Source organism: Cibotium barometz, chromosome 55, assembly GCF_041138505.1.
Source record: "Cibotium barometz isolate CiBa-2024 chromosome 55, ASM4113850v1, whole genome shotgun sequence".
Classification (NCBI taxonomy): domain Eukaryota; kingdom Viridiplantae; phylum Streptophyta; class Polypodiopsida; order Cyatheales; family Cibotiaceae; genus Cibotium; species Cibotium barometz.
In genome coordinates this window covers 18,661,765-18,676,917 of record NC_141100.1, presented here as the reverse complement: position 1 = coordinate 18,676,917, position 15,153 = coordinate 18,661,765, and the positions used below count along the sequence as shown (strand labels likewise).

At 44.7% G+C, this 15,153-nt stretch overlaps 1 protein-coding gene across 1 annotated transcript in view; it reads right to left on the bottom strand.

Annotated features, from left to right (window-relative positions):
- The window catches only part of LOC147607459 (uncharacterized), a 103,282-nt gene extending 89,585 nt beyond the window's left edge, over positions 1-13,697 (bottom strand). The window contains exons 1-2 of the mRNA XM_086790852.1: positions 13,234-13,697; positions 12,906-13,085 (exon numbers count right to left, since the gene is read on the bottom strand). Coding sequence (XP_086646978.1) covers positions 12,906-13,085; positions 13,234-13,623 — 570 coding nt within the window. The 5' untranslated portion in view covers positions 13,624-13,697. The remainder of the gene's footprint in view (positions 1-12,905; positions 13,086-13,233) is intronic.
- Between the last annotated feature and the right edge of the window lie 1,456 nt (positions 13,698-15,153).

Sequence of the window (15,153 nt, the reverse complement as noted above, 5' to 3'; positions counted from 1 at the left end):
TCGGGGAGCTTGTTTGAGACCATAAAGTGCTTTCTGAAGCCTGCATACTTTGTTTTCATGACTAGGCATCTCAAAACCAATGGGCCAATTTACATAAACCACTTCTTGCAAATCCCCATTGAGAAAAGCTGATTTAATGTCCAACTGATGCACTTTCCATCCATGATGGGCAGCCAATGCAACAACACATCTAATTGTGGCCGTACGAGAACTAGGTGCAAAAGTCTCATTATAATCAATGCCCTTTTTTTTGGGCATATGCAACAAAGGTTTGCACTCATAATGGAGTACACACATGCTTTGCACTCATAATGGAGCACACGCATGTGTGAAAATGGCATTTTTCCAAGCCTAAAAAGGGAATTTTTTTTGGATTTATTTATTATTTTTGGTTTTTTATGTCTTGTGTTGCTGGCCTACCAGCAGCACACCTCCATATATATAGATTAGCTTTATCATTCAGCACTTGTACCCCTTCATTGACCATATCAGGTACCACAACATCATCTGCTGCTAGAGGTTGCCCCTCCAGCGCCTGCACCCTGCACTACATCTGCCTCATCATCTTCACCTGTCAGCTCCAGCACATCAGCATTTCACATCAGCTCATGGGACAGCAGCCCTCTCTGCTACATAGAGCATACCAGCGTTTTACCTCAGCTCATGGGACAGCAGTCCTCTCTGCTACATAGAGCATACTAGCATTTTACCTCAGCTCATGGGACAGCAGCCCTCTCTGCTACATAGAGCACATCATCGTTTCACATCAGCTCATAGGAGAGCAGCCCTCTCTACTACATAGAGCACACCAACGTTTTACATCAGCTCACACCTAGGGACAGCAGCCCACTCTCTGGCTACAATACAGGACATCATCGTTTTATCATCAGTACATATCTTGGGACAGCAGTCCACTCTCTGCTACAGTGCATCAGCATTTTTCTTCTACAGTTCACCTCGGAACAGCAGCCCTCTCTGCTCACCATCTCACATCATCGGGACAACAGCCCTCTCTGCTTAACTTCACCATCGACACCACTCGGGACGGCAACCCTCTCTGCTCTCTTCTCTCACTCAGGTATTGCAGCACCCTTGTCACCAGAGCTTGCACCACTTCCACCACTCGGGACTGCAACCCCCGCTGCTCCTCACCACCACTCAGGTATTGCAGCACCCTTGTCACCAGAGCCTGCGCCACTCGAGATGGCAACCCTCGCTGCTCTTAATCACCCCTCAGGTACCGCAGCACCCTTGTCACCAGAGTCTGCATCACTTCACCTTCCACTGCCCACTACCACCTCAGAGTGCCTCTGCATCCACCGACGCGAGTCTTGGACACCGACCACCTCACAGAGTGCCTTTGCCTCACATCGACGTGAGCCTTCGTCACCGATCGTGCTTCAGCTCTGACATCATCTTTGCTTCTGCACTGGTCTTCTTCGCAGAGTCTCCTCACATCAGAGGACCTCTTGTACATATTTTCACTCACCATCATATATACTCACTCACCCATTTCATGCTGTGTTGTTTTGCTCTGATCTCTCATACATCTAATCCTTTTGTCCTTTTGCCCTCACAACACATAGCCTCTCAAGAGGGACATGGTTGTTTGTCATACCAATTTGTACGGTACAATACCGTACGATATCGTACAGTACGAAATGACTGTTGGCGCCAACGCAATTCGCTTGTTTTTTGCCCATTCTTTTACCTTTTTTGGCCTTGTCTTGGGCCTTGGCTATAGCCTCTCTTGAGCACCTCCTTTAAACTGCCCTCCCTCCCAACCTTCCCTCACATTCAAGCTTGAGCCTTGAAGCTCTAATGTCCATAGCTTGAGCCTTGAGCTTTGATTCTTGAAGCTCTCTCTCTCTCTCTCTCTCTCTCTCTCGGTGGTCTTCCTCAAGGCTGGGATAGGGCAGACATAGCTCAAGAGCTTCGAGAAGACTACATATTAGATACAGATGTACTTATAGCACAACTGAGCAAAGTAGTCCCCTTCGTGGACTTAGGAGACCCTATCTCTATTATAGTAAAGGGTACACAGGCAAAAGTCTCCTATATGGACAACAATGAGAAAATAGCAGTGATGAAGCAAACAAGGTCTCTCCAAGGGACAAAGGTATGGATAGTGAATGGGAGAGAGAAGAATTAGGGTTAGAGATTCATGTGTGGGAGACATACACAGAGAGAACAAGGGAGAGAGAGAGAGAGAGAGTTGTGGGGATAAGTCAACTCATCAAGATGAGTGTGTGACTCCCCTATCACACATGTATATTGCACTAGTACACATAGTGCACTTAGTACATTAAAAGTACTAAGTGTACTATGTACTATAACTTATGGGCTTGTACACACTATAAGGGTGGGCATTATGCCTTTACCCCAACAACCTCCCACTTAAAGGCAAAGTGCCCTTAAGTAAAGGAAAAGAAAAATCAGCATGTACATGATAATATACAAGGCCATATCAAGGCTGAAACTGGCCTCATCCAATGCCCATCAAGTGTTTGCAATGAGCAAACCGCTCCGGAGGCAAACTCTTTGTCAACAGATCAGCCGGGTTGTCATCCGTGTGAATCTTAACAAGCTGAATTTGCTTGTTCTCTATCACCTCTCTGATGAAGTGATACTTCACATCCACATGCTTCGTCTTTGCATGAAAGACAGGGTTCTTTGCCAACTGGATGGCACTCTGACTGTCACAATGCAACAATGGAATATCCCCTGTATAACCCAAATCAACCACTAACCGAGATAGCCATAATGCCTCCTTGCAAGCCTCTGTGGCTGCAATATACTCGGCCTCTGTAGTAGATAAGGCTGTGCACTTCTGCATCCTGGATTCCATGACACAGCACCTCCTGTGAATGTAAACACATAACCGGTAGTAGACTTCCGGTTATCTGGATGACCGGCATAATCCGAATCCGTGTAACCATGCACTAATGCATCCTGTTTGCCAAAACAAATGCACATATCCTGTGTGCCCTTCAGGTATCTCATGACACCTTTCACTGCTTCCCAATGCTTCTTGCCAGGGTTGGCCATGTATCTAGAAACCACTCCCACTGCAAATGCAATGTCCGGCCTAGTAGCAACCATGGCATACATGAGACTGCCACAAGCTGAAGCATACGGAATCTTGGCCATATCAGCCCTGCCACTATCTGACTGTGGGCTGTCCATAGCACTGAGTTTCACATATGGAGGCAAAGGAGTACTAGTCTTCTTCCCCCCGTCCATATTGAACCTCTGCAAGACTTTGCCAATGTATTCCTTCTGAGACAAATACAACACATGCTGATTTCTGTCCCGAAGTATCCGCATACCCAAAATGTGATTTGCATCACCCAAATCCTTCATATCAAAGGTTTGATGCAGCCTCTTCTTCAAGGCATCCATCTCTTTACGAGATTTCCCGGCAATCAACATATCATCAACATACAAGATGAGGATCAATAGACTGCCATCCAAAGCTTTTTTGATGTATAAGCAATGATCTATGTCACTTCTCCTGAAATCCTGGGATTTCATGAATGTATCAAATTTATGATACCATTCCCTTGGTGCCTGTTTGAGCCCATAAAGACTCTTTTTCAGCTTGCATACAAGCTTCTCCTTTCCACTTACTGCATAACCCTCTGGCTGTTGCATATATATCTCCTCATGGAGATCACCGTGAAGAAAAGCAGTCTTCACATCCATCTGAATCAAGTCCAGATCATCATGTGCAACCAAAGCTAACACAGCTCTAAGTGTGGTCATTTTGACCACTGGAGAGAAGATCTCCTCAAAGTCCACACCATATTCTTGCTTGAAGCCCTTAGCCACTAACCTGGCTTTGTATCTTGGCTTTGCATCAGGTGCAACTTTGAGCCTGTAAACCCATTTGCAAGGCAAAACCTTCTTGCCTGCAGGCAAATGCACCAACTTCCATGTTCCATTTTTGTGCAGAGAATCCATCTCTGACTTCATGGCACGCTCCCATAGAGCCTTGTCTGCCCTCTGTAAAGCCTCCTTATAACATGAGGGCTCCCCACAGTCAGTGAGCATCAAGTAGTCAACCCCTGGAACAAACCTGTCAGGGGCCCTGGAGGGTCTTGTGGACCTCCGTACCCAATGACCATCATTTGCAGGTTGCTGTCCAGCCTGCATATCACCCATTGGTGGCTCCTGTTCCATGCCATAAGGCTGAAAAATCATACCCGGTATCTCCTCTAACTATGGTATATCCATAGGGATATCTTCTGCCATCTCTGGCTGTCCATTTGGACCATTTTCAGCACCATTTAAGGGCTGGTTTTGCTGCTGTAATGGCTGATTTACAGCCCTTGGTTGTTGTCCATGATGTCCATCATCATCAAAGATGACTCTGCCAGGCTCCTGTTGCCTTGCAGGCTCCTTATACATGCATGTTTCATCAAAAATGACATCATTGCTGCGTATAATCTTTCTATTCACGGGATCCCAAAGTCTATACCCCATTTCACCTCTGTCACCAATGACCATATCCTAGGAATATGCATTTGTGAGACTTAGGATCAAGTTTGGTGCGCATTTCCCTACGTATGTGCACGTACGCAACGCAACCAAACACTCTCAAGTGCTTGTATGACGGAGGCTTCCCTATCCATACTTCCTCTGGCACTTTCCCACCAAGCCTCGTGTTAGGTGACCTGTTTATAAGATGAACGGCTGTCATAACAGCTTCAGCCCAAAAACCATGAGGTAATGCAGCATGTGACAACATAGAACGGACCTTCTCCTGAATGGTCCTGTTCATCCTCTCTGCTGTCCCGTTTTGTGGAGGATCATAAGGAGTAGAGAGCTCCCTCTTGATGCCTTTAGCATCACAAAAGTCCTGAAACTGTTTGGACATATACTCTCCCCCATTGTCGGAACGCAAAGCCTTCAGTGTTTTGCCACTTTGATTCTCAACAAGAGCAACAAACTTCTGAAACACTGAGAATGTATCACTCTTCAAACGAAGAGGATAGACCCACACCTTACGTGTGGCATCATCAATAAAAGACGCACAATATTTTGCCCCTCCCAAAGAAAGCTGAGGCATCTCACATACATCCGTATGCACAAGCTCTAACTGAGCATCTTTCTGTCCAAGAGCTTTCTTGTGGGGGCACTGCAGTTGCCTGCCATATATACAATGCTCACAAAACTGAAAACTTGAAAACTTTAGAGAAGGCAAGTAACCCAAACGAGACAATTGCTCCATTCCTTTGACACTCATGTGTCCCAACCGGCTATGCCACATAGAGATTTCCGGCAGCTCGGTTGCATTTACATTAGCATGGTGACAAACACCTGCATGCATAAAGTAAAGAGTGTCCATCTTAGAGCCTCTGGCAACAACCAATGAGCCCTTACTAATTTTCCACTTTCCACGACCAAATGTGGTAACATAATCAGCATCATCAAGCTGTCCAGTAGAAAGCAGGTTCTTCTTGATCTCAGGCACATGCCTGACATCATGGAGCATAAGTTGTGAGCCATCTGAAAACACAAGCCTCACATCACCTCTGCCAAGAATCTTGCATGCATGGTTATCACCCAAATAAACTACTCCTTCATTGCCAGCAGTATACCTGACAAACAAGTCTCTGCAACCTGTGACATGAAAGGAGGCACCTGAATCAATGATCCATGAGTGCATACCATGACCACCTGTAAGAAGTGAATGGGCATCAAGTGAAGACGTAAATAGGACCTCATCCTCACTGTCACCTGCATGTGACACATTGATTTCTTCAATCTTGACTCCACTTTTGCCCTTTGGCTTTACATCTTTGGCTTCATCTTTGTCTTTGTCTTTGCCTTTTCCCTTTTCCTTTTGATCATTTTTCCATTTGTAGCATTGCTTTTTGATGTGTCCCTTCTTTCCACAATAATGGCATTCCAAATCCTTTTTGGAGCGAGACTTGCTCCTTCCCCGTTCTTGGCTTTTACCCCTTTGCTGGGATCTCCCACGTGCATTCATTGCATTGGACTTTCCAACAGAATTATTTTTCCTGTTCATCTCTTCTTGAAGAAGAGCACCCTCAACATCTGCATATGACAGCATAGCATTCGAGTTGCTAGTGGCTGTCCTGAATGTGTCCCAACTCTCTGGCAAAGTGCATAAGAGAAAAGTGGCTTTGAACTCATCGTCCATTGCCAACTTTTGATTTATAACTTGGCTGACAATACCATTAAACTCATTTAGATGGGCTGTCATACACGCCCCTTCCTTCATCTGAAGACCTATGAGTTTCTTCAACCAATACACTTTGCTTGAGGCACTTTATTGGGCATACAAGTCCTGCAATCTCTGCCACATTCCCCAAGCTGTCTTCTCTTCACGAATGCTGAAAAGTAAAGAGTCTGACACAGACAACATGATAGTAGATCTTGCCAGCTCATCCATATCTTCCCACTCTTCAGCAGTAAGAGAAGCGGACATTACACCCCTTTCTTTGATAGGCTTGTGCTGCTTCTTCTGGAGCAACACATTATAGCACTGGGTTTGCCAAATGTCATAGCTATGTGAGCCTTCAAGCTTTTGATGTGAAGCAATGAAGAGCTCTCACCTGTGGTTGCCATAGTAATATGCAACATATCAATGCCTGACTCCCTGCAAAATGTGCAAACACTGCACCAAAAGCACACAAAGTGCTCACAGTTGTTCTCCCAAGCTTTATCTCCCACTGCGGAAGCACAAATGCAACTCTACTCCCACTGTATGTGATCAAATCAGCAAAATCTGGTTGCTGCAGATTTAGGACAGCACCTTAAATGTGCTCTGTTGCCCTTCCAAAGTACTGTACAGCAGTACCAATTGCTCACAAATGATGTACCAAACCTGTACCGGCAAGTACAGCAGCTGAAATTGAACCTTTTCCTCACTCAAATCAGTGTACAGCCATGCCAAAACTTGCACAAAGCTGTGCCAAATCTGTACCAGCAGGTACAGTAGCAATAAATGCTCTCCTGGCTGTCCAAATGAGTGAAAATCAGACTTTTACAGTCCCGCACACTGCATACAACAGTCCCGAACAGAAATTGGGCAAAAGCCCCTTGACTGCAAGCTGATTTCTGAGGATTCAAGGCATAAATGTCTTGCTTGCTGCTTTGCCAAGTTCAACAAGCATACGATCTTGAAAAGCCCTTTGATTTAAGATCAATTGCTGATCATACATGGTACATTGACGCACATGAAGGCATCCAGAGTCTTCGCGATGCTTCCCCCTGGCCACATATACATCCAATACATGAAAGCCCCTTGATTTACAGGCACATTGAGTGCTTGTAAGGCATCAACACATTGCCCAAAGCATCAACTGCAAGTGCCTGCATGCAAATCAACTTAGTCGGCACAAAAGCCCCTTGATTTGCACTGCAATTTGCTGCAATTTTGCCCGAATGTGCGATTTCTCACATCATAGAGCATGTATGAATGCTTAATTGCACAAATACATCAAAAGCCCCAAATTTCGACATCCAATTTCCTGCAAATTGATCCTGATTGTGACCAATGTCACCCAATTTGCCAATTTTGCTCAAAAAATTGAGCAATTTGGCACCTGTACCTGCTCAATTGATGATTGTACTTGCTCAATTGCAAATCCCAAAAAAAAATTGAAGCAGAATACCTTGTAATTTCTGATTTTTTTGTTGCAGGAAAGGGGGGGTTTGCTGAATTTGGTGCTGCTGCAGAAATCGTGATGCTGTTGCAGAAAGAGGGGGGGCGCTTCTTGCTGATGTGCCTGCAGTGCTGAAGTTGTACGGATGGCTGCATCTACCACCAGCGAAGCATGTGGATTCTGCTCATGACTGGCGTGGCCTCATCTCGTTCGTTTTGGCGGGATTCCTAATGCCATGCTCCACCAATACCTGGCGCAGCCGCTGCATCAATGGGTAGCCTGGGCTGGTGGGATCATCCGCATACGTGAACACGTGCTCGTTGTCCACCACCTACAGCAGCAGAGGTCGGGGCCGACGAAACTGGCGAACGCTTTTGGGCGAAACTGGCGGACGCTTTTGGACTGACCACGGTACAGATGTCTGCTATCGATTTGACCGGAACCTCTCCCGTACGGCGCCCGTGCTGCTAGGTGGCCTCGTTGTTGGTGCGCTGAAGTGCGCCTGCTGGGCAACGTGGCTGCTGCCTGCTGGGCAGCGTAGGCTATTGTCTCGTTGTCGGTGCGCTGAAGTGCGCCTGCTGGGCAGCGTGGCTGCTGCCTGCTGGGCAGCGTAGGCTACCTGCTGCGCTGCCTGCGCTTGTATCTGGTCGCTTCTGGCCTCTTCACACAGAGGCTGCGCCCAACACACGAGAACCAGCACTCACAGGCGACCAACCCCTGCTATGATGTAACACGCAGATCCATACAGCAGACGCAAGTTCTCTGCAGCGACAAAACCCTAGAATGAGATTCATGTGTGGGAGACATACACAGAGAGAACAAGGGGGAGAGAGAGAGAGACTTGTGGGGATAAGTCAACTCATCAAGATGAGTGTGTGACTCCCCTATCACACATGTATATTGCACTAGTACACATAGTGCACTTAGTACATTAAAAGTACTAAGTGTACTATGTACTATAACTTATGGGCTTGTACACACTATAAGGGTGGGCATTATGCCTTTACCCCAACAGATAGCTGATGAACTCACCCCGCTACAACTCAAGAACAGATCGGCAGAGCTGAATAAAGTTAAAGAAGCAAGAAAGAATGGCAAATGGGCAATATACAGAGGAGGTCAAGCAATCATTAAAGAATTCCGTACCCCACCCCCCTCAAGAGCAAATCCATCCATGGATGAAATATAGCTATTTTTATTTTGAACCTCAATTTCGAACTAGATGCAATAGAACCCATTGTAACTTAAACTCTTAAGAGTCTTAAGAGTTCATTTTGAGTTATTTTTTTCCAGTTTTATGCCTCTTTGGCATCGATACCCAGAGTGGAATGTAAATGGATGTACCTGATATGTCCCATAGGTCGGATTCGGCCTCCCGTGGACGTTAATATAACTTTCTCTCTCTCTCTCTCTCTCTCTCTCTCTCTCTCTCTCTCTCGCTCGCTCGCCACTCTCTCCCCCCTCTCAAGCCTCTCTCCCTCTCCCTCTCTCAAGCCTCTAGGCTCTCTCTCTCTCTCGGTTGAGAGTCGAGACATCTAGATATGGGCCGCGGGCAACTGCACCAAAGGACAGGATATATCAGCTTTGTCACACAAAGGTTGAGACAGAGGCCCACTATGTATGCAAATGCCCAGTATACTATGAGATTAGGGAGAGGTTCCACTACCTCTTCCGAGATGGATTTGGACCACTTTCCAGGATCATGGATTTCCCAGACCAGGGATGCTTGGGACTTTTCCTCTTGGAGCTTCGCAGACACAGGGAGTCCCTTTTGCGGCATAGACCAACGGTACCCATCGGAGGCCCAGTACAAAGAGCTCTCACCGACTTCTTCCCAACCAGAGTGACGAGGACAGATTCACCCACTACACCTGACCTTCAAGCTAATGCAAGAGCTCGGCCGAGAGGAGTGACACTAGACAGAGCCACTGAGCTATGAAGAGCCCGGTGCCCTTGACCTAGTGGTCCCCGCCCACGCCCACGCCCACGCCCACGTCACTACAGGAGGATCAGAGCCATCATCTCCCACCACCACAGGACTTTCTCCCGCCGGACCAACTCTACTACATTGGGTGCCATGTTGCAGCATCCTATGCGTGATATTTTATGGTGATATGAGAACTGGACACTTTTTGTTTTGGGACCAGATCTGACATTTCAACTTATTACTTTCTTTGATTTTTATTTTTAGTATCCACGATGATGTATTTCATGGACATGATGTAACCTTTTGCTCTCATAGGTCATTTTGGCCTTTTATAGACGTTAATACTGTTAAAAATACAAGTGAATAGGGTGTGTGCGGGAACAAGCCCTTGGTTAGAGGATGTGTAAATGTGAAAGAACCTATGAAAAGGTGAGAAGAATCTACTGGGAGAGAATAAAGGGTAGCATGAGAAGATTTAGGAAGTGTGGAGATATTCTGGAAAGTGTGGAGATATTCTGGGAGATATTCTGGGAAAAGTGAAGAGGTGGAGAGAATCAGGGAAAAGAGGTGGAGTGAATCAAGGAGAAATCAGTGGGATTAGATGCTTGATGTAAACTCTATAAATTGAGGCATTGCCCTAATGAGAATTTGCTGGTTTTTGAGTATCCATGCCTACATTAATCTATTTGTTAATTACCCACTAATTATTTGCTAATCACTTTGTTAATGATGTTGATTCTAGTGTTTAATCCACCATAGCTCATCACAATGCCCTAATTTCAACATGGTATCAGAGCCATGCCTAGAATCCATCATTTTGTGAGCTCATTATCTTGCTAATTATTTTGCTAATTAAGATTAGTAGAAAATTATAATTTTCCCTCTTTATTCAACTCACCTCTGTACCCCTAGCCAGTGGAGGATCTCCCTCTCCTTGCACACATAAAATTAGACCAAACCCTTCTAGCACATGATAGCTATCTCAGTGCTCTTCAAGCTCATCAAGAAAGAAGCGCAAACCGTCAACGGACCTGGGAGAAATCGCTGTTTTAGCAGGTGCCGTTTTTCAGCAGAAGATCTCAGATCTTGTCTTCACCAAATCAAAGTTCTCTAATTCTTCTTAGCCCAAGGTGTTTTCAAGCATGCTCTACAAGCTGGTGAAGACAGAATTCAATTTCATCAAGTCTACACTGAGATCCAAGCTCTTCATCAAATCTGCAGGTGACTTTGGTAAAACAGAGATTAAGCTTTCAATATTTGGTCAAATCTTGTGTTTATTGACTTAATCCTCTACTAGACTCATTGCTATTGATGCCTTTGAAAGAATTTGAGCTCATTTGAAGTCTAAGGCACCAGATCTGGACTCTCCGCATACACTGTTTTCTGCACACAAAACAATGGATTAATTTGCTAATCAGTGATTAATCAATGCTAATCACTGTATTTTGGTGCAATTGAGGGTTCAAATTAACCATTAGGTATCTGATACAAATCCCTATAACTTCAGATTTCAATTCGGAGTTGGTTTAATACTCCAACCATTCCGTACAAATTGGTTACCCTTGATTTAATGTAATTTCTGGAAAAATTATGCTGATAAATTTATGATAATCATCATTTTGCATTTAACCCTTGGTTAATGCCTGTAAATCTCACTCAAATTCAAGATTATTCACAGCCAGAGTTGCATTTGGAATGTGCATAAGAATGAATGCTATACGCATTATGTATTGGGCACATTGCATCAGTGTAAATATGGGATCAAACACTGTCCTTGTCCAGAATAAGACAAGAGGTAAGACCTCCCGTATAAATTTGAGTTTGCATTGCATAATGACACAAGATAAACATCAAAAACCCAAAGGAACTGTCAACAAAATATTTAAACATGTTGCTCACATGGAGCAAGAAGACCTGACAGACAAGCTCATGGCCCCAGCCATGAAAGAAGAAGAATATCTCTTTCCAAGAGGAAGATCCACACCAAGAAAATCTAAAGGAAGACATGGACATGAGAAGAGAAGCTGCCACAAGAAGACTGAAAGAAGAGAAAGATATGGACGGGTGGAGAGAAGCTGCCACGGCAAGAAGACTGAAGACAAGAGAAGATATGAGGCTCCAAAGAGTGAGGAGCCATGTGAAAATCTCAGAGAGAGAGAGAGAGAGACTCCACAACCCAATGTAACCTGTCCCAACAAAGTAAAACGACCTCTGAGCCACCGATGATGTAGGCCACATGGTAGATAGATGTATGTGTGAGCACTTTAGTCAAGGTCGCGGGCAACTATAGTAAGCCTTGGACACATAGAGAGAGAGAGTGTCAAGGACTATGAGTTTAGGGACTCGAGGCACTGGTCGCAAGCTATCAAGTAAGAGAGAAACTTGATATAGGGTCCAGGTGTGCTAAGATAACTTGAGGGGAGATGTAAGCACTAGTCGCGGACTATCAAGTAAGGAGAGGCAAACTTGGTATAGGGTCTAAGTGTACTAGGAGTATTCACTTGAGGGGAGGTGTTAAAAATACAAGTGAATAGGGTGTGTGCGAGAACAAGCCCTTGGTTAGAGGCTGTAAAAGAGGATGTGTAAATGTGAAAGAACCTGTGAAAAGGTGAGAAGAATCTACTGGGAGAGAAGAAAGGGTAGCATGAGAAGATTTAGGAAGTGTGGAGATATTCTAGGAAAAGTGAAGAGGTGGAGAGAATCAGAAAAAAGAGGTGGAGTGAATCAAGGAGAAATCAGTGGGATTAGATGCTTGATGTAAACTCTATAAATTGAGGCATTGCCGTAATGAGAATTTGTTGGTTTTTTAGTATTTATGCTTACATTAATCTATTTGTTAATTACTCACTAATTACGTCTTAATTATTTGCTAATCACTTTGTTAATGATATTGATTCTAGTGTTTGATCCACCATAGCTCATCACAATGCCCTAATTTCAACAAATACAACTTTCTTTCTTTCTCAACTTCTCAAAGCCCAACGCCCCCAACCCTGTGGCCCCCGCCCACGCTTGCATCACCATAGGAGGATTAGAGCCATATTTTCCACCACCACAAGACTTTCTCCCGCCGGCTTAGCTTTGCTACATAATACATTGGGTACCATGATGTAGCGCCCTGTGCAATATATTTTAGGGTGATGTGAGAGCTTGACGCTTTTTGTATTGGAATCAGCTTTGGCATTTCAGCTCTTGTTCGTTTCTTTTATTTTAGTACCCATGATGATGTATTCCATGGACATGATGTAATCTTTTGGTCTCATAGGGCATTTTGGCCTTTTGTAGACGTTAATATAACTCTCTCTCTCTCTCTCAAGCATGGGTTAAATCAATAGACTTACCAATTGCAAGTGGCACACAGCAGAGTTGGAATAACACATGGCACGAATCTCATTACAACTCTCATGTTCTGGTGCAGCCTCCAGTGCCTTTATATAGCACTCCAATGCTTCATCATATTTGCCAGCAGCGTAGAACTCGTTCCCTTCAGACTTAGCAGCATTTGCTTGTGATAATGCCCTCTGTTTGACATGAAACCAAAGCAACGTAGAATGTCACAAGAAGGTGCTCTACAACACTGTCTTCATGTTTAGAAACGATTCATGTTTTGATAGCTATGGCCTAAATGGATTCCGTGTATGTATATGCCATGAATGCATATGGGTTGACCTGCTTTTGCTCCTCTTCGGTAAGAGCGTCAACAAAACCCTCATGTGAGATGCCAGATTTCGAGTTATTAGACTCTTTATCGCCGTCCTCGTCATCATCGCCTTCGCTTGCTGTTTCCCAGTCATCATCCTCGTGCTGCGCGTGATGTTGTTCCGCCCCAGAAGACTGCACCTTCAGATCAGTATCCCCTTCATCTCTAGAAACCTGCTTGCCCTCTGCTTCATCGGCACATCGGTTGCTGCCGTGCGGGCTCTCTGCACTCTGGGCAGATGGGTCCTCGGGAGCAAGCTCAATAGACACCATGCCTGCTGCTGTATGTGAAAATTCACGAAGTCTGGCCTTATTGGATGGAGAAAGAGAGAGTGGAGGCGACAGAACGAAGTAACTCATATTCCAGTATACGAGAGTACTAGAAAGGAATTAATGAGTCCTTTAGTGAGTATATTCCAACATAAGATAGTACTAGAAAGGAATTATTGAGAGCTTTTAATCCTCTTACTAGTAGATTAATTGCCTTTTTGCACTTTTTGCAGGGATGGGAGAGGGGGGAACATATATATATATATATGTATATGTCTTTTATAGAAATAAAATTGAGTATAGCACAAACTCCCAATAGTTCAACCCCTCAAAAAAACAAGCTATGACTAGCAAGAAAGTTAACCCAACTCTTTGATGACAGAAACAAGGCTCTCTTAGGATAAATTTTGCAATATGCTCCAAGATCTTCTCCCTTTCTTTGCTATTAGACATGTCCCTTACCTTTAGGATTGGATTCCACCAGTATCCTATACCCATGACCGGAGTAACATGTGTGCTTGTCATCAACCAGTTGCTTCTTATCACAGCTCTTTGAGTTGTACCTCTGTATCAAATAGTCATAAAGGTTAGACCCTTTAGAAGTATGCACAAACATCTCAAATTAGCATTGGCCTACGACACCCTACCTCGTGTGGCAACTCCCCACCTCATCGCCTCAAAGACAGCCTTCACCACGACCCCTCGTGCATATGCCCTAGTCATTACACAAGCGTGTATGCAACGCTACATGGAGACATGTCAAGCATGTGCATACAAGAAAAACGCAGACAATTAGGCATGCGTGTAGACACATCAGTAGCTCGTGTTGACATGTCAGCATCTACGGATGCACGCCCCTCACGTAAGTGCATAAACACCGATGGCACGACTATCGGTGCACGTTGATAGCTCATTGGCATGCATTTACACATAGATTACACATGCTCATCGACAAGTAAACACCTAGGCAAAGTGCGTAGTAACATTAGCACCTACATCAGCATGTAGAAATGCCAATGTGTTGACACATCAGCTACCTCATCATCTCCTTCCACCATCTGGGGCCACCACGTCAACCAATGCTCGTGGCACCAAAGCCCAACAAAGATGGTGTGTGTGCCAGTGTGGTGGTTCAAGAGTCCCTAGGTTGTGGGTTCAAATCTCCCCTGTGCGAGTGATGGCACTTGTGTGTGTGTGTGATAACATGTGTACTTTCTACTTTCAAGCCAAGATTTAGAAACAAAACAAAACAACAAATGGAGGGTGATAAAATAGGAGAGAAGAAAGAAAATTAAAAAAAAGTGGGGGAAAGACGAAGAAAGGGAAACTACAAAGAGGAGAGAAAAGGAAGGAGAAAGAGAAAGAAAGCAAGAGGAGCGTGCTTCCATAATTTTGAAGACTAGCAAGGCTAGGAGCATTTGCATGAGATCCAATGTCAAGGAGGACAAAGATGGGTCTTCTTATTCTTGAAGGTCTTGGTAACAAAGGCATCCAAAGGTGCAAGTTGACCATGGGACATGCCAGGCAAATTGATTGGATGTAAGGCGTGTGGGACATTACCAACTCCATATTAAGGGCGGGTGTTAGAATTTCAATGTAGAGTTGTACTGGGTTGTGAAT